This window comes from Neophocaena asiaeorientalis, unplaced genomic scaffold (genome assembly GCF_003031525.2).
Source record: "Neophocaena asiaeorientalis asiaeorientalis breed wild unplaced genomic scaffold, Neophocaena_asiaeorientalis_V1.1 scaffold119, whole genome shotgun sequence".
In the NCBI taxonomy this organism is placed as follows: domain Eukaryota; kingdom Metazoa; phylum Chordata; class Mammalia; order Artiodactyla; family Phocoenidae; genus Neophocaena; species Neophocaena asiaeorientalis.
This window is the reverse complement of record NW_020175821.1, coordinates 10,025,499-10,052,102: the sequence shown is the minus strand read 5'-3', so window position 1 is coordinate 10,052,102 and position 26,604 is coordinate 10,025,499. Positions and strand designations below refer to the sequence as shown.

The 26,604-nt window shown below is 46.0% G+C and overlaps 1 protein-coding gene across 1 annotated transcript in view; it reads right to left on the bottom strand.

The window, feature by feature from the left end:
- The window catches only part of RYR3 (ryanodine receptor 3), a 381,491-nt gene that overhangs the window by 55,937 nt on the left and 298,950 nt on the right, over positions 1–26,604 (bottom strand). The window contains exons 65-69 of the mRNA XM_024732458.1: positions 20,326–20,456; positions 13,936–14,256; positions 11,480–11,720; positions 3,427–3,514; positions 3,239–3,331 (exon numbers count right to left, since the gene is read on the bottom strand). Coding sequence (XP_024588226.1) covers positions 3,239–3,331; positions 3,427–3,514; positions 11,480–11,720; positions 13,936–14,256; positions 20,326–20,456 — 874 coding nt within the window. The remainder of the gene's footprint in view (positions 1–3,238; positions 3,332–3,426; positions 3,515–11,479; positions 11,721–13,935; positions 14,257–20,325; positions 20,457–26,604) is intronic.

Genomic DNA, 26,604 nt, shown 5'->3' with positions numbered 1-26,604 from the left:
GTGAAAAAAGGTGGGGGGGGGGTGGAGGGAATGAGAGAGAGGCGAGTGAGCAGCTAGGGGGATGGGAAGAAGAAGCAAACAAAGTCACACATGTCCTTCTGAATACCCTGGACAAGCGTAAAGATGTCTTCTCAACTCCTCCCTGTCCTTTTTCAATACACTGAAATCACGCTCATGGGGTGGAGCGGCTTTACAAGAGGCACTCTAATATTTGCGGCATCACAGCTCTTTTATTGTTTATAATCTTGGTCAAGGAACTGGCATTTCTTGGGCTAAACACATTCTAACTTACCATTCCCCTCTGAGGAAGCTGCTGCCATTTTTCCAGAAAACAAAACGAGTTTAAAAACAAAACAAAAAACACTGTGCTCAGCTTTGTTATGTATTGCTGAACATATATTTGCAAACTGGTGTCATACAAACAAAATACCATACAATGAGCTCTCCCCAAAATGTGCTTTAGCTGCTGGAAAAAAGGACACATCTTTGAACTGACCTTCCATTAATCAAGTAAGAACAGTGCGGCCCACTGTATATTTTTTCCACTCCCTTTCCATCTGCAATGGCATGTGTAGTGTGTGTGGGCATGCAGCCTGCCAGCACACATATCTCTGCCATATGCACGGAGGCCAACTTCATTTATACAACACCAGAATTCAATTATGAGTGCAGATAAAAGCAAGTACAGGTGACCATTCAGATCAGGTAGTAGAGAGAACATGTAATTTCAGGGAGGCAAAGGCAATGGGGATTCAGCTGATAATAAAGAGAATACCCCCTCTTCATCCTCGCAATATGCAGTTCTACATCCAAAAAATACCAGAAATGGCTATGAGTTGCTGTTTATTGGAGGTATGATATCTCTCTGTCTGAAATAATGTGCTGCATTTATGTAACATTATTCAATTCTAGAGATGCATTTAAAACTGACTTTCCAACAGGGCCTACTAGTAGAGCTGGGAGAAGTCAGGCAGTAAGCTCAAGCCCATTCTACAGATTGGTAAACTGGGGCCCCGAGAAGTTAAGTGAACGATGCAAGGCCATACCTATACCGAGCAGCTGGGCCAAGAGTGGGACTTCGCTTCCTTTCAGGCTCTAGTCCCGTTTGCTACTACACTTTGTGTCTCGACTGAGGCCACAGGAACAATATGAATATTTGTTACCCCGAGAAGCACAGCAAATATTATTTAACATCTGGGGAGTGTCCTTACATCCATTACACTGTAACTTTGACCCTCTCCAACACATCTCAGAAAAAACTGGCATACAATGTCAATGGAAAGGAAATGAAAGCATCTGCTCCTATGGACTAAGCCTACCAGCAGGAAAGATGCACAGGTTCTGAATATGCTCATCCTCTGACAAGACTAACATACCCTTTTCCTCACTCAGTGATGTGAATGAACAACTTCAGGTTGTTAGTAGGTTAGTTGTGAAACATCATTCTTTGCCACCCCTTCTCTTTCCAAGTATAAACCCAAGGACCCTGAGTATCCATTCATCACCAGAGGGCTGAGATTATCTTTGCCATTTCTGCTCATCTGGGATCCAAATCCTTGTACCAGAATCATTTTCTTTGCTTTTTTGCCATCCGCTGACAATAACAATGGATGCTAGCTGGTTCAGTCAAGGGCCAAAAGATCTACCCCAAGTTGAAGGCAGCAAGGAATCTGTCTGGGATTCAGTGACTTTCGGTAGGTGGACAGGATCAAACGAGACACTGTAATGGCTGTAAGAAGACCCTTCAGAGGGAACTTAGGGATAGATATCCAGGGATCAGGAGTCTGAAGATATCCTTCCTCCTGTACCTCACATGAGCAGCTGTGTATGCCAAAAGTCAAGTGCAAAATAAACTTTGGAAAATCAAATAAAAATTATCCAAAGCACAGAAGGATGCACCTTAAGTAAGGCTCCTTTGCAGCAAAGATTCCTCTTGACTGTGAATATATATATACACCTAATCTCTCTACATTGTATGTGTACAGTTCTATCTACCAAACTTTACTAAACAGCGCACACCAGATTCTAAACTCTAAGAATCAAATTTTGGACGCTGGAAGAAGTGTTAATGTCAACATAGCTTAAAGATGGAAGGGATGGAAAGTTCAGAGTGATTGCAGCTGACCAGAGCTAGGCACGCTTGGTGAAGTTTTGGGTGTTGAAGTTTTCACTTTTGGTGGCCCCTGGTCTGCAGCTCTGCGTACAAAGGTCTTCTATCCCAAATGGTTATTTGGAAGGTTGCCCCAAGAGCTTTGCTACAGACACGCGACTGTCATCTTTCCAGAACTGGTTCTCACTTCTGAGGGGTTCCCGTGCACACTCCACCTTCCTGGTCCTCAGAGGCAGCACTGTGCCAGCAGTGAGAGAGATGCACATCTCAGGTGTCACACGTCTCTTGTACGTGACAGTACAGCCAACCCTCACCCAGGCACGCTTCTCAGGGGAAGAGAGTCCGGGTAAGCCATGACAGCCGGGAACGAAACAGCACATTTAAGTAAGCCTTGTTTTTGTGCGTACACCTAAAGGAGTGTGTCTGAGAACTCTCTCCAATAAAAACAGCAACACCTCACTGTGCAGGGCTGACTCGGGGGGAACCCGGAGGCCGGCTGCCCCTCCTGTGTTCAATACTGCGACACCCTCCCTGTAGGTGACTCTGTTTTCAGACAGATGTTTGGAACGCCCTCTTTCAAACATTTCCCTGCAGGGGGGATGGACAAATGTTTGGGTTTCTGAATGCAACTCACCGTGGAAAATAAACAGAAGGCATTAAGAGGTCAGCACAGCTGAAATAAAGCAGCTAGGAGATGTTCAAGATAGGAAGAAGATAAGCGCACAGTAAGAATATGTGTCTACGGAATCTTCAAAACAAGGCAAGGTCCTCACAGCTAATTAAAAGGTGGCTCTAGGCACATGTACTTTTGTAGCTTTTCTACACAGCAAGTAGTTCTACTTTAAAACGAGTAACAGCAGCTTTTGTTTTGGAGACCTCTCGAAGGCCTTAGGCAAGTCTTGAAACTTAAACTTCCTGACCCACAAAGCAGCTACTTATTCATAAAATGGGATGACCATGCTTATTTGAGAGCAGTTTCTTCTGGCTCATTCTCAAAGAAAGAACAGTGGACCTGTTGGTTTCTGTTGTTTGACCTAAACGCAGTAGGAGCTAATCCCTTCATACACCCAAGACATGTAGCTTAGGTCAAGGTTGGAGAGTCTTTGGAATTGATTTCTATGGACTTACTTTTGACATCTTGCTTTTGCTGTCTCCAGTTAAAAATGCCAAATTATTAATTTCGTTCTGAATCACAAAATTTTGCTCTTCCCTCTTGAAGTTCTAAGTGGGGGGAAATAAAAAAGCAAACATTACAAGAAAGTTGAGGTGTCCCTTTCACCACCAACTCTAAATCCAGGGCCCCCATGTGTGCTTACGTGAGATTTACACCACAGGATGAAGACCTCTGCCACCATGCGGAAGAGCTGGTCAGAGTCAGCATCGGGGCTTTTGAGCCAGTTAGATCTGAGGTGAAAGATAATTGAATATGCATGTGGAATTCAGCAATGATTGAAAGAGTTACACTCTAAAAATTATACCGACATCAGATGCACACATTTATCCAGATAAAATTGCATTCCCATAGAAGGCAATCTTCAGAGAGACTACATATCAATCTATTCCTTGCATGCTTAGATATAGGCATGCAATTGTTGTAGGTATTTTTGAAGACCTACAATAATCATTTCCATGTTACCAAAGGATTCCAGGATTCTCTTAGCAAACAGATGTCAGAAATCAACATTTCAAAATGGTCAAAGTAAGGTTTTGTTTTCCTTTAAACTGAAGAGGTGATTAAGGTTACATTCTAAGTTTTGGGACAGGCCTCCTTTAATCCTCAAGTCTAGCAAGACTAGGAAAGTCTCGGTCAGTATGACATCTAATCTTGTCAAGCCTCTGAAATTGTGAGCCCTCTATAAACAGTTCAGGCCTTGCCCGTTTTCCTTTCAAAGCCACTTTTATGAATGAAGTCTGTAAGACAATCATTTTTTTTAACTGTTATATAAAGCGTATAGGCAGAGACCAAATGAAGGGCTATGTTCCACTTTGGTAGAAATAGGACTGAATTGATGCCCTGCTGTTAGGCCGCAGCGCTGCTAGGATTGCATCGATCCTCCTGTTTGTACTGTTTGTAACTATGGCCCCATCTTAAGTATTTCTAATTGAGAAACAAAACCTCAGGAAACCGAAACTTCACCAGCCGCTCTCGCTTCTGTAACTATGCTTGCTGAACCCCCTTTTGCAACCATCCAACCAATCAGACGGTGACTAGTGTCTTTGTTTAAAAGTTAACCAATCAGTGACTAGTGTCTTTGTTTAAAAGTTAGCCAATCAGTACTCCCCACCCCTGGAAAGCCCCGCAGAAGGTCCGGAGCTTGTTTGTACCTGTCTATAAAAGAGCTGTACTAAACTCCATCGGGACCTCTTAGCGTCACCGGCAACGAGTGCACGGAGGTCCAGGTTCGAACCTGCAATAAATGACCCTAGCCGTTTGGCTTTGACTCTCGTCTCTGGTGGTCTTGTGGAGGGGTCTCGTGACCGCGGGCATTTCACAAACACCTCCTATGCCCTTTGAAATGGTTTGCAAATTCCCTATAAATAGGCATTACGCATTTAAAAAAAACACACTAGGCTAAGAAATTTCACAGTGGCAGCAAGGAGGCTCAACTGCAGTAGGATTCAGTCATTTCCTAAAAGTTGTCTCGCCCCTATCTTGTGCGTTTGAATTATATTTTGAAACGGCTGGGTGAGTAAATATCTGCATAAAGTAGCACATTAGAAATTAAATTGTCTATCGTCTTTCTTAAAGAAAACTTTGGGGCTGTCATGAATGGTCTAAAAAACCTAACGTCCCTTGGTTGTATGCACGGTAATAGCTATCAAAAAGCCAGTTCCCTAAGCCCTGGGACATCAGACTGAATTGCTCTGAGCAGCCTGTACCGTCTGCCCATTCACGGAAGGCACCAGGCTAAGGAAGAAAGGTGAAGACTCATGAGGCCAAGACCACCTCTGGATTCCTTTCTCATCTCCTCAATTCCTTCCCGCCCTGAGTTCCAGCCTCATGGACATTCTTGTCTAATCTTCCTTGTTTTCTACCTCAACTAGCCTCTCCTTTATAGGCAGACACTACAGGTGGTCTGCCCAACACTCATTCTCCTCTTCTTCCTTAGGCACAAACCCCCATTTTACTCCGGGTGGCACCGTGCCCTGCTGAAGGTCACATTACCGAGCCCCCCGCCCCCGAGGGACAGCCGTGGAGCTAAGTTCTGATCAATGAGATGGAAGAGGAAGTTGTTGGATGAGCCTTCTGGAAAAGCTCTCTAAAAAGGATCAGATAGCTGAAGGTGCCCTTTTGCCTTTCTACTTCCTCTCTGGAATGAAAACATGACAGCTCAAACTCTAATTGGCATGTTGCACCTGAAGTAACTTTGAACATGGACGCCAATGTTGAGGACAGAAAGACAGAGGAGTGAGGGTTTCTAATGAAGAGCAGCCATACTGGCCATGGATTGGCTATCTCTGGACTTCCTGCACGTGTGAGATTTAACTTCTAATTTAAGCCACTCTATAAGGTATCCATCACTAGAAGCCAAATGCAATCCAAACTCGAGGCTTGAGACTGGTAATGCTTTTGGATTTCTTTCATATTGATTTTTCAGGAGCGCTTTTTCAGGGTCAAGTGTCAGGTTTTATCAGAGCCGCCAGCTGTTCCTTCTGTAGCGTTTTGGTTTAAATGTGCTTTATAGGCTTGTACTGTGCCTTGAGTGGGAAGAGGCAAGGGGTCACATCCTATCCCGCCCAGTAAAAGCACAGCCCCAGCCAGTGTGAGTCGCAGGAACACTGAAAACAAAATCTCAGGTAAACATTTGCTCACAGGAGAAAGAGGCTTTGCATACCTTTTGCCTTCATATGGGAATGCAGTTTCAGCTGAATGAATTTTGTTTTCAACACCCTTCTTCCAAGAGGCAGATTTTTACTCTTTGTCTTTAGTGAGGTTCCTTCTTCAGGTTCAGAATGGTGGGTACACATGAACCCACCGTTAAATGTTTCCCCCCAGGCACGTAAACTCTCTGCACCTCTCAAACCGGATTAAGTCAGTATTTGCAGGAGGACAGAAGAACCTGACCTTGCCTCTCCAACTTGCCCGTATATACGTCCTACCCCCAGATGATGCAACCAGACTCTCTCCTCCCTGCTCCCAGCCTTCCACAGAACTCAGACCTTTCTCAACATTCAGACATTTGATCCTTTTGGAGGTACTTAACCGACCTGTGGGTTTCTTACATCATCTGCTCTGCATGCTGCCAAAAGGCAGCTGGGAAATGCAAAGCTGTAGGTGGGGAAGACAGTTGGGTTTAGAGGCAAAACAGAAACAAAAGGCAGGAGAATAAAGGAGAGTTAGACTGCTATTGTCAAAATGACAACTTAGGTTTTTGAAGAAAGTACAGCCAGTTATCAGGTTTTGAAAGAAAGTAAAGCTGCGTTCCTATATTCACCGCCCAGTTGTCTGACTAAGAGGTAAGAGCTTATCTCTGCCTTGCTCCTGAGTCTCTTGTAGAGGATACAGCCCGAGGTGGTCACCACACAGGATTCGCTTGGATTCCCTTCAACAGTCTGCGAGATGGGTTTTCACCCAAAATCGTACTATTTAAAGTTGGTCGTTTCTGTTCAGAGTGTGTCTGATTTCCAGAAAGGAGGCTGAGGCGCTGCTGCCTTGTGTAGAGAGGTTTGTTGAACCTAGGTTGATGTATAATCTCCCGGCGTGAGGACATGGAACCCTGATTCGCCCTGCTCGGACCACAGCACGCTGGGAGCTCTTGCTTATTCTGGGTCAGCTTCAGGTTCAACACTGACCCACAGAAGCTTCTCTTCAGAAGACTGTTTCAGCTGTCGAAGAGACTTGGCACTGCTGTGACAGGGCTGAAGGAAGTCCAAAGATTTAATATGACGAGAGAAAACAGGGGAGGACAGGACCAGATGGCTCTCTTCAATGTTTAAAGAGCTGCCACAAGAGAGACTGGAGTAGTTTTGTGTGCCTCTAGAGAGCAAAATCAGAGTTGATAGGAGATACAGATCTGAACTCAAAAACGGTTCAGCGTGGGGGGAAGGGGAATTGGATGAAGGTGGTTAAAGGTATAAACTTCCAGTTATAAGATAAGTAAGTCCTAGGGGGTGCAAGGTGCAACATGATTAATCTAATTAACGCTGTATGTTATACATGAAAGTTAAGAGCGTAAATCCCGAGAGTCCTCATCACAAGGAAAAAATACTTTTTCGTTTCTTTTATTTTGTATCTGTGTGAGGTGATGGATGTTCAATAAACTTATTCTAAGCATTTCATGATGTATATAAGTCGAATCGTTCTGTTGTATACCTTACACTTACAGAGGGCTGTGTGTCAATTATATCTCAGTAAAACTGGAAGAAAAAAAATGAATGAGAAAGAGTTGAACCAAAATGGCTTTAACTGTCTGAAAGTAGAATGGGAAGGCACGCACAGTATGGCTGTACCTGTCATCCATAACCGTGGTGGAAAATCAGGCAGGAAGTGCACCGCTAGGAAAAGGGAAGAGGATACTGATTCATCCAGTTATAGGTAAGATGAGCTGGGCTCTATTATTCCTGCCAACTCCACAATCCCGTGCTTCCAAGCCAGCCAATTCTTTTGGGTGAAGAAAGAACTTGAAGGAGGTAAAGGCACACACACAGGAAGGTAGTATTTCTAAGTGAGGCTCAGATGGCCATAGTGCTCCCTGGTGTTCAGGGAAGAAAGGGTTGAAAAGTGGGGATGAATGAATTAGTGATGATCTCAAAGACTCTCTGACATTGCCATTTTTAGCAACCGTCAAACAATGTGTAAGTGGAACACACTCTATCTTACATCTTGATTGTCAATAGTGACAAATGCAGTTAAAGAGCTATTCCAGGGGCAACCTTACTCTACTTTCATTTCTGTTTTCACCTCAAACTCTGACAAATTCCTTCGCTAACCTGCTAACATAATTATGTTATCAGAAATGACTAAAATGACGACCCTGAAAGCAGGATTTCTCTTGAGACAGTGAGTAAAATTCCCCACAGATAGGTAAGGGATTTCATACACACACACACACACACACACACACACACACTTATATACAGTGTGTGTAAGATGTTTATTTTGCAAAGCTAAATATAAGTAATCTTTTTTTTTTTTTTTTTTGCGGTACGCGGGCCTCTCACTGTTGTGGCCTCTCCCGTTGCGAAGTACAGGCTCCGGACGCGCAGGCTCAACGGCCATGGCTCACGGGCCCAACCGCTCCGCGGCATGTGGGATCTTCCCGCACCGGGGCACGACCCCGTGTCCCCTGCATCGGCAGGCGGACTCTCAACCGCTGCGCCACCAGGGAAGCCCAATATAAGTAATCTTTTTTTTTTTTTTGCGGTACGCGGGCCTCTCACTGTTGTGGCCTCTCCCGTTGCGAAGTACAGGCTCCGGACGCGCAGGCTCAACGGCCATGGCTCACGGGCCCAACCGCTCCGCGGCATGTGGGATCTTCCCGCACCGGGGCACGACCCCGTGTCCCCTGCATCGGCAGGCGGACTCTCAACCGCTGCGCCACCAGGGAAGCCCAATATAAGTAATCTTTTTTTTTTTTTTGCGGTACGCGGGCCTCTCACTGTTGTGGCCTCTCCCGTTGCGAAGTACAGGCTCCGGACGCGCAGGCTCAACGGCCATGGCTCACGGGCCCAACCGCTCCGCGGCATGTGGGATCTTCCCGCACCGGGGCACGACCCCGTGTCCCCTGCATCGGCAGGCGGACTCTCAACCACTGCGCCACCAGGGAAGCCCAATATAAGTAATCTTAAGTAAATATTTTAAACAGTAAGTACAATTTACCTTATGAAATAAATGCTAAAATGGGCATATCCAGATGTATTCCTTGCCCATGACAGAATGGCATACCACTCAAAAAGTCAGCAACGTTCCCCCCAATATCCCTAGATCTCTTCAGTATCTACAACGGAGTATTTGAAAATTAAACCTTCCCAAACTTACAGTTTAGGCCTCTAAGCTTTAAGAGGGTGTGGTATAATAAAAACATCTATTTGGTCTTTGCCTTCCACTGGGACCTACAGTCCTTTGTTCCCTTGCCTGTTCGTGAACATTAGGCTCCTATGCCTTCATTCCCCCCTCATCCAGCTTAAATCCCATGGCCAATCTTTAGAATTACCCTATAATATACACCCTCAACTCCCTAACCCATTTTTCTTTGTCACACTCATTTTGCAAAGCCCCAACCCTGGTTAAATCCAACTCTCTTCCAAGTCTGGGCCTGTACCTGGCAGCCAAACTGGCTGGAGAAAAACACAACTTGCCAATGGGTCCCACTTTCAATTCACGAGCGCAGATCTCCAGTGGGGCCCTGCAGGCTGCCCGGCAATCGCACTCACTTCCCTGGTCCACCTGCTCTCCCACTCTCCCTGGGCGCTGCCTCCTTCCTCCTCAAACCTCCAAGCACCTTCTCTATCTTAAGAACTCTCCTCGAGCCTACTTCTTCCCCCAGCTAGCAGCCCGTTTCTCTGTTCCCCTTTATAGTAAAACTCCTTGAATAAGTTGTCTGTACTGCTATCTCCAAGTCCTTTTCTCCCATTCTCTTCCAACCTACTCCAAAGAGGTCCTCATCTCCATCGCTCCATTGAAGCTGCTCTTGTCAAGGTCACCAATAACCTTCATTCGTCATTCTTTCCTCCTGGAAATCCCTTGTGAAGTTGGCATTCAGGACACAACATTCTGTTGGTTTCCTCCTGTCTCACTGGTGGCTCCCTCTCAGTCTCACTCACGGGTTCCTTCTCTTCTGCCTGACCTGAGCACATGGGCTCAGTCCTTAGAACTCTTCTCTCTCCCTCTCAAGCCTTTATTTATCTCATCCAGTCTCATGTCGCTCAAAGACCACATATCAACGTGTGGATGACTCTCAAATTCTCATGTCTACACCAGACCTCCCTCCTGAACTCTGGACTCATATATTCAACCGCCCACTCAACATTTTCATTTTTGTATTGAAGAGGAAACTCAAATTTAACACGACTGAAAGTGATATCCTGATCTTGCCCTAAAAAAACTTCTGTATCCACAATCCTCCCCAACTCAACTGCTGGGAACTCCATCCTTCCATTTGCCCAGGATCATCTTTGACTCCCCTCTTTTCTCTTATTCCCAATCTTCAGTCCCGAGGGCTCTACCTTTAAAACAGGCCCAGAATCTGACATCTTCTATCAACCTTCATTGCTACCAGCCTGGTCCCAGCCACCACCAACTCTCTGTTTTTTTCTTTTTAATTGTGGTAAAATATACGTAACATAAAATTACTCATTAGCAACATTTAGTACAACCATCACTATCTAGTTTCAGAACATTTTCAGGACTCTGAAAGGAAACCCCAGCCCCATCCTCTGTCCCAGCCCTGGCACCACTAGTCTGCTCTGTACCCTCAGCTCTTGACTGGGTCACCGTGAGCCTCTCGGCCGGTCTCCTCACTTCCTTATTTGCCCTGATCCCTCACCACAGCGTTCAAAGACTGAGTCAGATCACATCACAGCTTATCTTCAAACCTGCACCAAATGCTCATCTCGCCCGGAGGAGAAGCCCTGGCCCCGTGGAGAGAAGATGGCTTCTCGGACGTCTCCTCCTGCTTTCCTGGCCCCTCACTCTTCTCCAGCTGTACTGGCCTCCTCGTGATGCCCTGAACATCCCAACGCATACCCCTTCCTCGGGGCTTGCACCAGATGTTTCCTTTTCCTGGGAACATAACCCTTCCCCAGACCCGCACGGTTCCCGACCTCACCTCCTTCGGGTCAGTGTTCAAATGTCACTTTCTCAGTTAACATTCTTTTAAAACTGCCACCCTGGAACTCCTAATTCCCTTTACTTTGCTTGTATAATTTACTTAGATAAGTAAATTATAAGTAAAGTGTATAAGTAGATTTTTAAGTATATAAGTAAGTATGTTGTAAATATGCAAGCATTTGTTTTGCTTATAGCCTGCTTGCCCCACTCTCCTGCCGGAATGAAAGTTCCCTGGGCCAACATCTCTTTCTGTTTTGTTCTCTCTTGTCCCCTAATGCCTACAACAATGCCTGATACCCAGTCAGTAATGTCTGTTGAATGAATGTGTGAGAGAGCAGCAGAGGGGCAGAAGTGGGTCGCTGCTGCCCTTATTCGACTAACTCCCTCTTCCCTGTGGTGGCCTGTGAAGATGGAAGGGGTGGCCATGCCACTGATCATGTAGAATCACTGGCCAAGGAGAGCATTGCCCAGAGGTCCCACACCAGGGCTTCTGTGGGGGAGGGGCACTGGTGGTGGCAGCTGTGACCTCCCTCTCTCACCTGTAACAAAACCCAATACCATCTCTCCATCCTGGGGACTTGCCTAGGCCTCCTCCGTACCTGTTGTTGTCCACGTAGCGGATCAGCATGGGGTAGAAGGCATAGAGGTCTCTGCAGAGGACGGCAAACTCATCCAGAATGAGGAGCTCTGCCTCCTGGGCGTCCCCTTTGCTGTCGGCTTTCAGCTGCTCCTCTTCCTGCACGGTCTTCACAGCCTTCTTCTTCAGCTTCTCCAGAGTTGGGATGAAGTGGCTTCTTAGCAGGTCCGCCCTGGCTTTGCCGATGATTGGCTGGGCATACACTGTGTTTGCAAACAAAGGGCCTCCCCCTCATTTTGCATGTTATAACAATCGATGAAAGGAAAGAAGGGATACTCAAAGGTGAGGCTGTGCAAAGCCATCAACTCAGGATGGCACTTGCCCTTCCTTCATCCTCTGCTTGGCACTTCCATCTCATGAAGCCTCAGTTGCTGGGGGTGGGGGTGGAGCTACAGGAGAAGGTCTCTATCCCTGTTCTGCTTCTCTAGGCCATGGGGAAACCTTGCCACCCTTTAACTCTTCACGTATGGCATTTGCTATAACTCTGAGCTCTTCATAACAGGCTATCTTGTTTCACTTTAGAGTACATTCATGTTGGTTTTGGCTCACTAGCTAGATTATAAACCTTTTATTCATAATAACCAACACTGTTAAAAATATATGGACCCAACCACAGTTCTCAGCCCCCAGGACTTGAGAACTGCCAACCTACTGCCTGGGGACTCCTCTGGGCCCTGAGAAAAGCCGAGAAACTACTATCATCTATAATAAACTGAGAGGCAGACTGGGGTGGCCACTAGAAGTCGATGAGCAGAAACAAGAGATCAGTGGGTCCTGGGACTATGGTTCCAGCCTTCTTGAAGAGAAAGAGAAAACTTACATGTCTCATCGAGTTTCTTAAATGGAATATCCTATTGGTCTAATCCATAATAAAGATGAGAATCAGAGTAATTATTTAAAGATAAGTGAAATAAAATTCTCAAGAGTCATGAACCATTCACAAAGTGCATTGATTGCGTATTTTGTGTATTTCAAAGGTTCTTTCATGTAGGGCGTTTCAACTGGAAACAGCCTATAATCCAGCACTTTTTCTTTTTAATCTCACTTTACCTTATTTTTTGCTTTCATAAATACGGCTGTTTTAGAAAGAGAAGGCAAAAACAGTTCTCTGCTGAGAAGCATTAACCAACAGGTCGAAACAACACCATGATGGCTCACGTTTCATACTCCAGCCTTCACCGGGCTGCATTTCTGCTCTGGATCTGGAATCGGAATGGCTGTTCCAGATATGGCTGATTTGAGGTTGCTATTTAAAATGGACTCTGTTTAGGCACCAGGAATGAAGTGGCCTAACTGAATGAGATCTGGGTTCACCTGTGAAATAACAGGTCACGTTCAGTTCCCATCAGGGTGCTGTGACATCTTTCCACTGCACCTCTGGGGAAGCTAAGGGAGACCATCCTTCCATTACCTTCCTTCCCTTAATCCAGATTTAGAAATTAGAGCTCCTCAACAAACTGCCTTAGGGTTAACAATATTCCTGGGCTAATAGGTAAGAAAGGAACGCCAACTTTATCTACTCGTATGTTCCCAGGGGTCTATACTGTCTAGGAGCTATCAGTACCCAAAGTATTTATAATTTGAACTTCATTTCAGAGACAGGAAGGCGGTAGAAGTTTTCTTCCTTGGAATATCTGCTCATTTGTCCAGGAAGCTAATAGCTACCACTGATCCCACCGCTGTGTTTTATGGTTAGGAGATTGTAGGGGTGAAACAGCTATGGTCCATCAAAACCGCAGGTCCATCAAAGGCAATGACTTTGCTTTAGCTTCTGTCTTCTCAACTCTACTCTGACAGAGGACACTAAAATACTCATGGCTTCCTGACTGTGGAAAGTGTGGTCACTAATTTTCCAAGGCTCTCCTCTTTTGGAGTTGTTTCAGGAGCAGAAAATCAGCTAACAACATTCATTAAGAGCCTACTGCATGCAAGGAGGAATACAAAACAAGACGGAACTCCAAGTGAGGCTACTGTGAACCTAAGTTAGAGAGCGTCTTAGGAAGCATAAAGTGAAATACAAACGCTAGAAACTTACAGTACAGCCCAGATGGGAGTGAGTTTTGTACGTGTGGAAAACACGCAGGATCACTTACCGAGAAAATATGGACAATTATTACCGTAGGAGCAAATGGAATTCTTAAGTACCAAAAACAAATAAGCAATGATCATGGGAGTCGGGTAGAGTTTATCAAGAAGGGCTTCCTGGAGATTCGAGGGACCTGGATTAGTTGGGGAGTTAGGCAGGAGCATTTGCTCCAGGAAGCTCTACAGGGGAATAAGTCAATTCTTTTCACTGTTAAATAACAAAGTGCGGGGAGGGGGAATAGCTTAAAGACAGACTAAGAGAAGAAAAGAGAGTCCAGGCGTCTTGGTGCTGGGGCCGGGGCCGGGGCCGGGGAGGAAAGGCATGTGTGGTACCTGCAATGCGCTTCATCCAGGAGGCCTCATCGATGCCCAGGTTGTTGTTGATGATTTTCAGAATGTTGCCCAGGATGACGCTGAGGTGTTCAGAGGTGACCTTGGTGCACCAGGGCCCTGTGCTGGGGGGCAGGTGCTCGGGCCCCCGCTCCCACCAGTAGGACAGGTAGTTGCAGAGCATGGGTAAGATCACCTCGATGACGTGGGGCATCTCCGTGTACCGGGCCCCTGACTCGGCCAGGTCGTTGATTTCCTTCATCAGGCCTTCCAGCTGGGGGATGTCAGGGCACATCTCCTCCACCGTGTCTGGCATCCCCAGAACTGACCGAGAGGGTACAGGAAGAATAAAGGGACAGTAATTCAAAAGCACAAATAGTGCGACCTTCTCTCTCTCTGTTCACCCCTCCTTTGGTCTTTAGACATAATTTTCCACCCCAGAGCCTCAAACAAGAAAGCTCTGGATACAGGGGAGCTTTTGCTCTCCTGCTGCCTTTGTAAAGACTGAAGCTTCCAGAGGCTGGGTTATCTTCTAGATGTCATATTCAGGTTAGAACACTTAAACTGAATCTTAAAGGAGCATAACAGAGACATGGCTGAGGGACACTTCATAAGACTTCTCTGTGATACAGTCAGTCTCTTGCTTCTCCATCTTGGCCTCAGTGCATGCAGGAAAGGCAGGGCTAGGAGAAAAGCAACCCATCGGTGTTGAGTTGCCAGTTTGTGGTTGGGTCACCTGTGTCATGTCTGTACTGTTTCAAAAAGGAAAAAGAAACATCTTGCATCAGAGATTCTTTCAGCTGGACCAGAGACAACACCTTCCATCCAGTTGAAATTTCGGGGAAGAAAACTTTGCACATACATTGATTTCTGCATTTACAAAAGAAGTTATCGATGACCTGAAGGAACCTTTGCCAAGACCTCTTGTCATTCGCTTAAACCTTTTTGTTTCTGAAGGTTTATGTGCAAGGACTAGTGAGTCAGCCCTATCTCTTCCTCACACTGAGCGACTAAGGCCACTTCACTGAACGAGGACAGACAGGATGAGATGATGACAGAGTTCAACATTAAATGTTGTCAGATACAAGAATAGCAAAAAGAAGAAGCCAAGGGGATATGTGTCTTGTCCTTCTTAAGGCAAAAGACACTCTTTCCCTCCAAGACAGGAGGAGAGAGCAGAAACATCCTGAGGTTCCTGACGGGTGAGACGGAAACAAGGGCTCTGAGTGGCAGGGCGGGGCATGGCTGAAAAGAAGCACAAGCAGAAAGCTCTGCAGAGCGTCCATTTATGTCATAGCCCCCAGGCTCCACCTGGGCCTGGGAGGCAGCTCATTGCAGACTCCACCTACAGGCCAAACTTCTCACAGTGGGGCCGAAGCATCAGACACCAGGGGGGCTAGGGAGTCAGAGAAGCAACAGGAAAATGTGGTGCATTTTAGATCCACTAGTGGAGCCTATTAGATCCACTAGAAGATTTGAGGAAATTCTTTTTGATATTAGGAGTAAAGTGTAAAGTTCTCATGAATTTCAAAGGACAAAGCAGAAACTTCAGATAAAATGTGACGTTTAGTGAATTGGGTTGTGCCTGCAGGCCCTTTGCCATGGGGTTACTGCTGGTGTGAAGTCTCTCTCTTTTCTAGATTTTAAGTCCATAGGAATGGAAGGGTTAATGAATAAGAGGCCACAGCAAATTCCTTGGCCTTTAGGAATATTGGCCAATTGAAGGGACTGTCTTGATTTCTGTCATAATTGTCCTGCCTGGAGCAGAGATCCAGAATAATCCTGGCTGCCTCAGTAGCTGTTACAAGTGGTTCTAGGAGATGGTGTGCAGCTGCCCGGTGATGGACGATTCGGAAGAGCCTCCCTGCTACGGAGCAGGCCCTGTGAGGCGCTAACACCCTTTCCCTGACTGTGATTTTCTGTTGCTATCGGTATGGCCTTTTGGCAGGTAGAAGGCTACAGATCTCTCTTCCTTGGAAGTTAGGAGTGAACCAGTGTCCTTTAAATCCAGACAGTCCAAAAGGACTAGTAGCATGAAAGCCAAAGAACATCGAACTCCTATGATTTACAGCGTAAGGGAATTATAGAGGTTAGACACGATCCACCGCCAATGCTGGTCATTTGCAGAGAACAAGTCCAGCCTGTACCTTGCTGCAGAGCAGCAAGAATCGGGGGTGACATCAACATGGGGGTCTGGGGAGACTCTCACAAACAAAATCGTTTGACACATACAGTGTCAGAATCAATAGGTACGAACAGTACAGTCAAACATTCTACCGTCAAGCTCTGCACACAGAACAATGCCAACTGCCACAGATGCAACTGAAGTTTACAACTGTTTGTTGTAAAATTATACGTGAGAAGGCTCAGGCCGTGTGTGTGTTTAAATGTCACACAGGGAATACATCATCATGGACACTTTTTTTTCCTACCTAAGAGAAACACAGAGCTGCTTGAGGTTGCTTCACTGGAGTCACTACAATGGCCTTTAAAAGTTATTTATGTGTAATTGGTCCTCGAGGGGAAGAAACATTTGTGATTTACGTGTTGTTTTGTTCTTCAAATGCCACATAATAAACCCGCAGAATGAATGCTGCTGAGTTATCGACCTGAAATACAGCTCAGCTGGGTCCTATTAGAATCAGACACAAGAATGTAAGAGGGGACCATTAGAACACACTGGCCTTTCATCTGCTAGATCAATGGTTCTCAAAGTGAAATCCTCCCACCAGCAGTGGCAGCATCACCTGGAAACTTGTTAGGACCTTCAGCATCCAGACTTACTGAATTAGAAACTCTAGGGGTAGGACTTGGCATTCTTTAGCAAGCCTTTTGAATGATTCTAATACGTGCTAGTGTCTGAAAACCACTGAGTTAGATTCCAAAGTAGTATTTTCTTCACCAAGCAGCTCTTCCCTCAAGAAGACAGCATCAGAGAGCACCGTCTCTGTAGTATAGGCAGACAGCTTACATGGAAACTGGACCTCCTTTCTCTCTGGTTGATTTTTCCAATAAGGATTTGGGAAGTAAACTGGCTGGTGAGTAGGATGTTTTGGTCAATCTAATATTCTGATTAATAGACCACTACCACACACAACCAAAGATTTTATCTAGTTTTATCTAGCACATAACAGTATTAAACCTTTTCCAGTTTTTGGATGAGTCAGAAAATGCTCCAGGACATTACAAGATAGAAGAGTTCCTAATATGAGTAACTCTGCTGGCAAAACACCAACTGGTAATTAATAGAGATGCCCAACTGACTGAAGCCTTCATAAATCAGTTCATATTGTATTTCTCAACGAAAGACTCACATCATTTGTCACGTCACATCATCTGTCACATTCCTTTCCCTCCTTGGTCCCTCAGGCCACCTACTTTGTATAATGAATGAAGTCTACCTTCTCAGAGTCCATCAAGCCATCAGTCATTCTCTGGCTCCAGGCAAACCTGGTTATCCCAGAATAAATATTCGCGTACACTCTACTTTTCAACAGCCATACACACGGTCAGCATTCAGTCTTTGTTGATTCATTTGTTTTTTTAAAGATTTGATTTTATTTATTTTTGGCTGCCTTGGGTCTTTGTTACTGAGCACGGGCTTTCTCTAGTTGCGGTGAGCGGGGTCTACTCTTCCTTGCGGTATGCGGGCTTCTCATTGCTGCGGAGCATGGGCTCTAGGTGGGTGGGCTTCAGTATTGTGGCGTGTGGGCTCAGTAGCTGTGGCTCGCAGGCTCTAGAGCGCAGGCTTACCTCTGGGAGCTCAAGAGCAGAGTAGGTCTCTCTCTTTCCCAAGGTGCAAGCTCTATACGTTGGTGATACACAGACAGACACACACTTTTTCTTGAATCACAGTTGGAGCAGAATAAACGTATAAGTATCCAGGACTGTCATGACTGGACCCATGTCCCTCTGGAGTTGGGGAGCAACATTTTTGCTGGCTTTTGCCTACAGATGTCACAGCCCTTCCTCAACCTTGCCAAAGCCTGCTCAGTTGTTCAGCTTCTACTTTAGCTGCAAGATGTGACTCATTCGGAATCATGAGATGGCAGAGAAAAACAAGGTTGGAACTATATTTTTCCTAGTCCATGAAAGAGGAGGAAGGGTGAGATGAGGCTAAGGAGGTTGGGGAATTAACTGAGAGACTTCACGTGAGACTCTGGAACGTGGAGGCATCTTGGCAGTGCTTCTCTCTCGACGAGCTCTGAGAACACTAGTCTCCGCTGTATTCCAGCTCGGGAAGAGAACTTTAAACAGTCTTGTCTAAATTGTCCTGCTCATTCTTTCTGGGGCTCATGTGCTTCTTTTATCTGAAGTAATGAAAGCAAGTGAGAATAAAGGCACCAAGGCTTATTAGTACTCTGGATCCTTAGACGGAAAGAAGAGTGGTGACAGAGAAAAGTGTGACAGGAACCTTTCCTCTCCTAGAACCCTTAGGACCCATGATAGCTTGAAAAGGGGGCTTGAAGCAAATGGAATTGATGCACAGTCTAGTCATCTGCTGGCACTGTGTATCAATATTTTAAGAAAATACTGGTTCTGAATAGGATAGGTTCTGGTTAGAAATGGTTTACTATGATTTTTTGGGGTCTGTTTTTCTTAATATTGATCAGACCCATGGCGTGGTAATTTTTGCTTCATGTCGCATCAAATCATTGTAGTTCTTTCCAGTTGGAGTCCAAGCTTCATTCAAGGTTCCTGCTGGAAGCTCCTCTGTTCTAATCCATTGCCATTCAGCAGGATCACAATTCATCCATACATGGGGACTCTCTCGTCTACCCTCCAGAAGCAGGTTTACCACCTGCCTTGGATTCCAGTTCTCGGTTATCCTAGAAGAGGGGGTGGGAAAACTTTTCCTATAAAGGGGTCAGACAGTAAATATGTTAGCCATTGCAGGTCTGACAGTCTTTGCTGCCACTACTCAACCACAGTTGAAGGGGAACAGAATGGGCCACCCCCAAATATGCCCCTTTGGCAGAGGGGTTACTTTGAGCTGATTATTTTTAAGAAACTGCAGACCCAGGAGAGTGTCTGAAAACAGAGTTACTCTTTTGTAAGGAAAATCTGCATTTATAAAGAAAGTTTACCTTAGATACAAGTGCCTGTACCAGAAGAGAGCTCTTGCCCGAGATTACTTTTTCATCTGAAAGACTCACGTGCATGGCAGGGCAAACTGTTTACCAAATCCTTCCTCTTCTCGCTTTCCCATGAATTGCTACCCCCTTTGAAGCCTCAGACTCCGAACCCTTTCCTTAGATCAGGATGGTGTATAAGCCTCAATTGTTGGGCTGGCTTTTGAGTCTCATACCTTTGTGGGGCTCCCTTATGTACACATATGTACATAAGTAAAAGTTTGTTTTTCTCCTGTCATTCTTTTTTTAGTGGGGGGGTTCTCAGCCAAGAACGATGAAGGGTAGAGGGAAAATTATTTTTCCTCCCCTACACAGTGCTAAAGCAGCTGCAGACAACCTGTAAATGAGTGGGTGTGGCCATGTTCTAATAAAACACCATTTACAAAAATCAGTGGGCCAGATTAGGCCCGTGGCCAGAGTTTGCCAACCACTGTTCTAGAACTCAGTGCATCAACACTCCTGTCAAATTCTCTTTCTTGTAGAATTTCAGTTCCTTCTCGTGTTTTTCTCTGCTTTATTTTCCCCGAAGATGGAGAACACGTGGTTATCATCCTTGGAAACACGGCCTGTCTGTGGACTTGAAGAGTGTAACGAGAGCTTCCCTGGTGGCGCAGTGGTTGAGAGTCCGCCTGCCGATGCAGGGGACGCGGGTTCGTGCCCCGGTCCGGGAAGATCCCACATGCCGCAGAGCGGCTGGGCCCGTGAGCCATGGCCGCTGAGCCTGCGCGTCCAGAGCCTGTGCTCTGCAACGGGAGAGGCCACAGCAGTGAGAGGCCCGCATACCGCAAAAACAAAACAAAACAAAACAAAAAAAACCTGCCAAATTGTTAGGGTACAAAAAAAAAAAAAAAAAAAAAAAAGAGTGTAACGAGGTTATTAGTGTAGCTGTGCCCCTCCCACTGACACTCTGGAGAGGAACTGTAAAGGGCAGTCATATCCCCAGGTGCAGAAAGAGAACGGAGACCAGGGCAGACAGGAGAACCTGAATTTTTAGGATGCAGGGGATTTAGAAATCAACTACACTGTCTCCTCATTTTACAGAAGATGAAATCAAAGTCTAGCGCTAACAAAGTACTTGCCTGTGCCCACTTTTCCAGCAAGATGGAGACGTGCCACATGGTGCCAGTTCTGACCTCCCGGCCCCTCTCAGACCACATGAACCAGCCACAGTGCTGCAGGCTGCCGTCCCTGCCTGCGTGGCCTTCCCTCCCGCCGCTTTCTTCAAGCACATCAGTGATGACCTCTGTGGGATGATACTTACTAGACCTCTCCCTGGGGGTTTTGGCGTTGAAGACTGAGAGTGGGTTGTAGCAGTCAAGGGTGGGCTCCAGGAAGGCCACTGGTATGGCAGCTGCCAGTGAGGCCAGGCATTCTCCGAGGGCAGGACGTTGCCTGGAAACAAAGAAGTCCATTTAGAAGTGGTGACAGCCCCATGCTGGCCCCATGCATTGGTGGGCCACTTCCCCATAGATGGCTCCCCTGGACAGCCTGGGCTCCAGGCTCAGCAAGGTTGCATGCTCTTCCCCCTCCCTCACCTTTCTCTGGACACTAACCAACGGTTTACAATGGTCTCACTCCCTGGTACCTAGTTCTTAAGCAACTAAGGTGATATAATACACTGTGTAGCTTTGTTCTTCTCTCCCAGCATCTCTGAGAGCAAGTTTTGCTGGCATCCAAATTGAATCGGATCTTCCTGGTTCCCAGAATGTTTTGAAATCTTCTGTGTAATTTCTCTGTGTCTGTTCCCTGTGACTGGAGCTTGTGTCCACCAGTGGGAACAGTAGATAATGGGCCAAAAGCACCAATAAGACACAAAACTAAAAGCCTGTTTTGCGAGAGAAACGACAGGTCCTAAAACACATTGCTTGATTTAGACGAAAGAGCTCCAACACCTATTACTTCTCTTTTTTTCCACAAACATTTGTGTGTCCACCATGTATTAAGCTCTGGCTTTTAAGTCCTTCTGTGAAATAAGCAATCAGTCAAAAACAAAATGCTGGACTTCCCTGGTGGCGCAGTGGTTGAGTCCGCCTGCCGATGCAGGGGACGCGGGTTCGTGCCCCGGTCCGGATGGATCCCACATGCCATGGAGCGGCTGGGCCTGTGAGCCATGGCCGCTGAGCCTGCGCATCCGGAGCCTGTGCTCCACAACTGGAGAGGCCACAACAGTGAGAGGCCCGCGTACCGCAAAAAAAACAAAAAACAAACAAAAAAAACCCCAAAATGCTTGGGATTCCTAGTTCAGATTTGTATCGGATTGGCCAAAAGCCCGAACGAACTTTTTGGCCAACCCAATCGTTCTCCGGCTGAGAGGCGTTGTGCTCCTTGCAGGATAACCAAGGCTGCAAGAATAACGGATGGGAACCAGCCCACCAGCTGGTCAAAGCAGAGCTAGTACTGAAATAGTGCTTCCCCCTCGCAGACCTGGGCTTAGCCTTGGAGTTGTACTTTCTAACCCCGCAGGTCCTTTCTGCTAGTGAGATGACACAGTGATAGTGCTGGCTAGAAGGGCCCCATATGGGGGCTGACATCTATTGCTTTCTGATGAATGGGAGACCAGAGCCATCTGGTTTCCACCCATCAATATCTTTTCTCTGCCACTCACTGGCATTCAATCACAGACAGACTACATGCCCACCTTGTGAGTTACACAAGTGATGTCAGTTCCCAAACAAGGGGAAAAATGTCTTCAAATAAACCAATAATGTGAGTCCTTTGTTAGACTGTGATACAAAGATATCTAATGGAAAATGCAGACAGTAGGTCGATAATGAAGAGTTGGAAGGGCTTACAGGGTTCAGGCTTACAGGATTGTTGCCCTCCTCTGTGACTGGTAACTCAAACTGAGCGTGGATACTGTGTATATGAAGCCCAGTAGCAGAAGCTTTGGGAGTGGAGGGTGTCAGGCTGCATCTTGGGGGATGTTACAGAATCATCGTGGAGAAAACCGCCAGGTAGAGAGGGCACACTTGGAGTCAAGAGCAAACAACCTACTACTGCAATTCTGTGGAAACAGGAAGGCATTCAGTTCTCGGGGTTCCCTTCAGCTCCCACCAAAACCCAAACCTAAGACCGCATTAACTACCTTTCACTACGACAACAGCCAACAATTCCAGCAGCACCAAGAAGAAAGAATGTCAAAGCTGCAGGGTCTCTGGATGGGATAACAAGCATTTACTATGGGGCAAGGCAGGGGGCTGGCTAGGGGAGTCACTGTTTACTGAGGGGTGAGGTAGTCCTAACCCTGGCCTTTGGCTTCCAGGTGGTGAAATGAATGCGGGAAGGAAACATAGAACCCTGATGCAGTATGACAAAATAACACGTCTTTATGGTCTAATTATAAGGATTAAAATCAACCTGCAACTTCATTATAGCACACAGGAAGATACACATTTGAGCTGGATTAAAAATGTGATCTTAACTGGTCCTGAAAAACTGATTTGACAGGACTATTTGGGGTAGAATCAGGGGCTAGCCTGGGGGTTCACAGAACTGCTCTGCTTGAGATGCCAGAGCAATCTACTGGACCAGAGAGAGGAAGGAGGGAGAGGGTGGGTGAGTGCATCGGTAGAAAGCTGTGTGTCCCTTGGAATCCCCACACAATCTCAGCCAAGTTAGCAAACTTATGAAAAATGAGATCTTTTCATTACTTTCAAAGACAATTAATATATATGGTTTTATTCCTTATCTTGTATCTTCTTCTTGGGCTCAGCTTTTAGGGGACCAGCTGACAGTTTATTTGGCCATGAAGTATTTGAGCAGATAACTTTCAAATTAGCCTCTAGCAAGCAAGAATGCCCTCAACCGGACAAGCAGCTCTCAGCTAACAGCACAGCCTTGTCCTTCCGTGGAAGGTCTGACTGTTAACTCGCCCCATCCAGGTCTTCTCTGGAGACAGAGCAGCAGCCCCCCCTGGGCCCTGTGTGTGCTGCCCGGCTCCATTTGGAGGCTGCATCAGTGGTGGAGGGAGAAAGCAGGGGAGGCAGTGGGGCTGTGGAGACCGCAGAGACCAGGCCTCCTCTCCAGGAAGCTTTGCAAAGCTGCTTCACCTCTGAGCAGGCCCTGGCCAGGCCTGTTCTCCCACCTCCCCTTCTCTTCACCCCTTCTTCCCCCATCCCCTCCCTTCTTTGCTATGCTCACGGTGGTGGTGGAGAGGCATGAGAAGAGGCCAACACCCTCAGGGACAGCTGAGCAGAGTGAGGGCCTGTACGCATCAAACATGAGGACACACAGGGGCTGTTTTTTCAGTCAACATTCTCTGCATTTTAATCAACCCCAGGGGCCAGCCAGTGAGGAGAGATACCCCATTTCCTCTCATTAGTCTTGCCTTTTGAGGAGGAAAAGGAAATAAAGAGTTAAGTTACGAAAGGAAAGAAATACAAGCCCAGGAGTCTGTCAATTAACGTTCCTGGCTGTGAAATACCAGAGTGAATGACCTTGGTCTTCCAGGTCCAAGGGGGACTGAGCCTGGCCAAGGCCTGCTGTTAAAATGCTTCTCGGATCATTAGTGCCCCCCGCCAGGGGGCAGTGTGGGTATAGACCAAGCAGAGCAAGGGCTACAGAAACAGTTCCATGGCAACTAAAGGATCTACTGGAAGAGTTTATCAGTGGATAGAGAAACTCACTCTCCCCCTACCCACCCACCCCCTGCCTTAGCTCTTATTGCCTAGAACAGTATTTTTCATATACTTGGTCAATGCTGACAGACTGAAGACGGTTCAATTTACTTTTTTTTTTTTTTTTTTTTTTTTGCGGTATGCGGGCCTCTCACTGTTGTGGCCTCTCCCGTTGCGGAGCACAGGCTCCGGACGCGCAGGCTCAGCGGCCATGGCTCACGGGCCCATCCGCTCCGCGGCATGTGGGATCTTCCCGGACCGGGGGAGGAACCGGCGTCCCCTGCATTGGCAGGCGGACTCTCAACCACTGCGCCACCAGGGAAGCCCCAATTTACTTTTTTTTAGTTGAAGTATAGTTGATTTAGACGGTTCAATTTACTTTTTTTTAGTTGAAGTATAGTTGATTTACAATGTAACAGGTGTGAAGCAAAGTGATTTGGTGTATGTATACATTCTTTTTCAGATTTGTTTCCACTATAGGTTACTACAAGATATTGAATATAGTTCCCTGTGCTCTACAGTAGGTCTTTGTTGTTTATCTATGTTATATATAGTGGTGTGTATCTGTTAATCCCAAATTCCTAATTTATCCCTCCCTTCCGCCTTTTCACTTTGGTTCAATTTGTATTTCAGTTCTTGTTACTTCCTAAGTTGACCTCTCAATTTTATTTCCATGGACTGGGACCTTGCTTTTCAACTGTCTATCATCCGGGACACAGGCAGAGACAAAGTCATCATGGTAATAATAATTATGCCTGCACATATCTGGTGCTTTGCAATTTTGAAAGTTCCTTCATGTAAATTCCAGAGGATGCTAAGGAGAGGAAGCAACACGTAGCACAGGGGCAGAAAGTGGAGGCAGAGCAAGGTCCTAGATAGAAATACTAGTAATCTCAGTGGTTTAGGGAAAGCCATGTTTGATCAGAACAAAACTGGTCAAAGGGGGCAAAGCAGGAAGGAAGATATAAACATTTCTAAAGTGTGAAGGCAAAAATAAAGTTTTAATTTGAAATAAAATGGAGAGTCAATGCTCAATGCAGTTAATTACAAAACTTAGTTTTCTTGATGCACCCCCATCAAATACTCTATCAATTAATCAAAGTATATCCAGCAAAGTATGGACCAAATCAAGTGAAGATGCTGAAACTGACCTAGAGCAGAGTGTAGACATCATTGGAAGTGAATATGGGGATTTTGAGGAGCCCAGGAAAGGAATTTTGCTTGAAACAATGAGACTTAAGGGTGTGAGCAGGCCCTGGGAGACCTGTTGGACGTGTGTGGGACTCAGGTTCCATCCTGCAGAGTGGCAGGCAGGACCAGAGTAGGAAGGAGTGTGCATGCCATCTGCCGTAACTATGACCTGGACGCCTGGCCTGGAGAACCAGTGGAGGTGACGTAGAGTGAAAGAGTGGGAAGTAACCTGTTTTGTTGCTGCTGCCTCAACTCCTCTAAAGTAGAGAAGAAACATACATTAAATCACTAAGCAAAAGCCCTATTCTATAGGATGCACCAAGAATTTCACCAACCTCTTATCTGCATCAGCTGTTTACTTTGGTTGAGGAAGGACACCAAAGGATAAGGGTAGATGACTCCTAGGGCTAAAGGCACCGCTGATACAGTGAGAAAGAGTTAGTTCTCAGTCAGCCTCTAGGTTTTGAAGCTGCCTGATGTTTCAGCCCTGTCCACTCTCCTCCACTGAACACACATACACACACATGCATACATGCATCATACATGCACAGTACTCCTTTCCCTTCTTGAGAACTAGAAATGTACCTAATGACCAAGAAATAGATGAGAAATAGAGTTCAGAGGAAGAATTGTCCAGGAAAAACCAGAAAACTTCTCTCTACCTTCACAGAATATAAGAAGGGATATTAACACGGAGATAGTTTCAGAAAAGAACAATTAGCTAAAAGTTACTGAGGAGAAAATGAGAGATGTGGGAGGTTAAGGAAAAAGCCAATAAATACACATAATTTCGCTCTTTGAACAACAGCTAAGACAAAAAACCCAACAACAATATTATAAAATGAAAGACTCGTTAAATAAATGAGGACCTAATTCTGAAGACGGAGGGGGCATATTAAGTTCTGAGAAGAAGTGCAGGGGCTGATACAGAAAGGCCAACCCTGGGACACGGTAGTAGTGAAGTGAATGAGCTTCAAGACCAAAGAAAGAACCCAGTGAGCAGCAGCTTCTCCCCTCCCACGGCAAAGTCACGTGTGTGGGGAACAAATTACCGGATCCAAGGAACACACACTGTCAGAACACAAAGAAGCAAAGGCCATACACTTCCGAGGAAGGAGAATTATGACCACGGAAACTGTTCACATATAAAGTCAAAGGATGATAGTCCAAAATATGCAAAGACTCAAGAGTAGGGCTCTTACAGAAGCAACTACATATGATGAATCTGGCCAACCAAGAGATAAATCAGGGCTTCCCTGGTGGCGCAGTGGTTGAGAGTCCGCCTGCCGATGCAGGGGACGCGGGTTCGTGCCCTGGTCCGGGAGGATCCCACATGCCGCGGAGCGGCTGGGCCCGTGAGCCATGGCCGCTGAGCCTGCGCGTCCGGAGCCTGTGTTCCACAACGGGAGAGGCCACAACAGTGAGAGGCCCGCGTAACGGGGAAAAAAAAAAAAAAAAAGAAAGAAATCAAAATAAGAGTTTTGGAATGGGAAAGTCACAGTTCAAAAGGATTGGCTACACACTGAATCATTTAAATACAAACCAAGGTAAACAACTCAAGGAACATTAGTTCTAGAATATTCCAAAATAAAATGTACGTGTTATAAGGAATTACATAGCAAAAAAGGAAAGGAAGAAAGGATAGGAAGTAGCTAGAAATGTAAATGTACTAAACTTGCTAATCTTTTTTAAAGTAGAGAATTAATGATGATTTTATGTAAATGATAAATTAA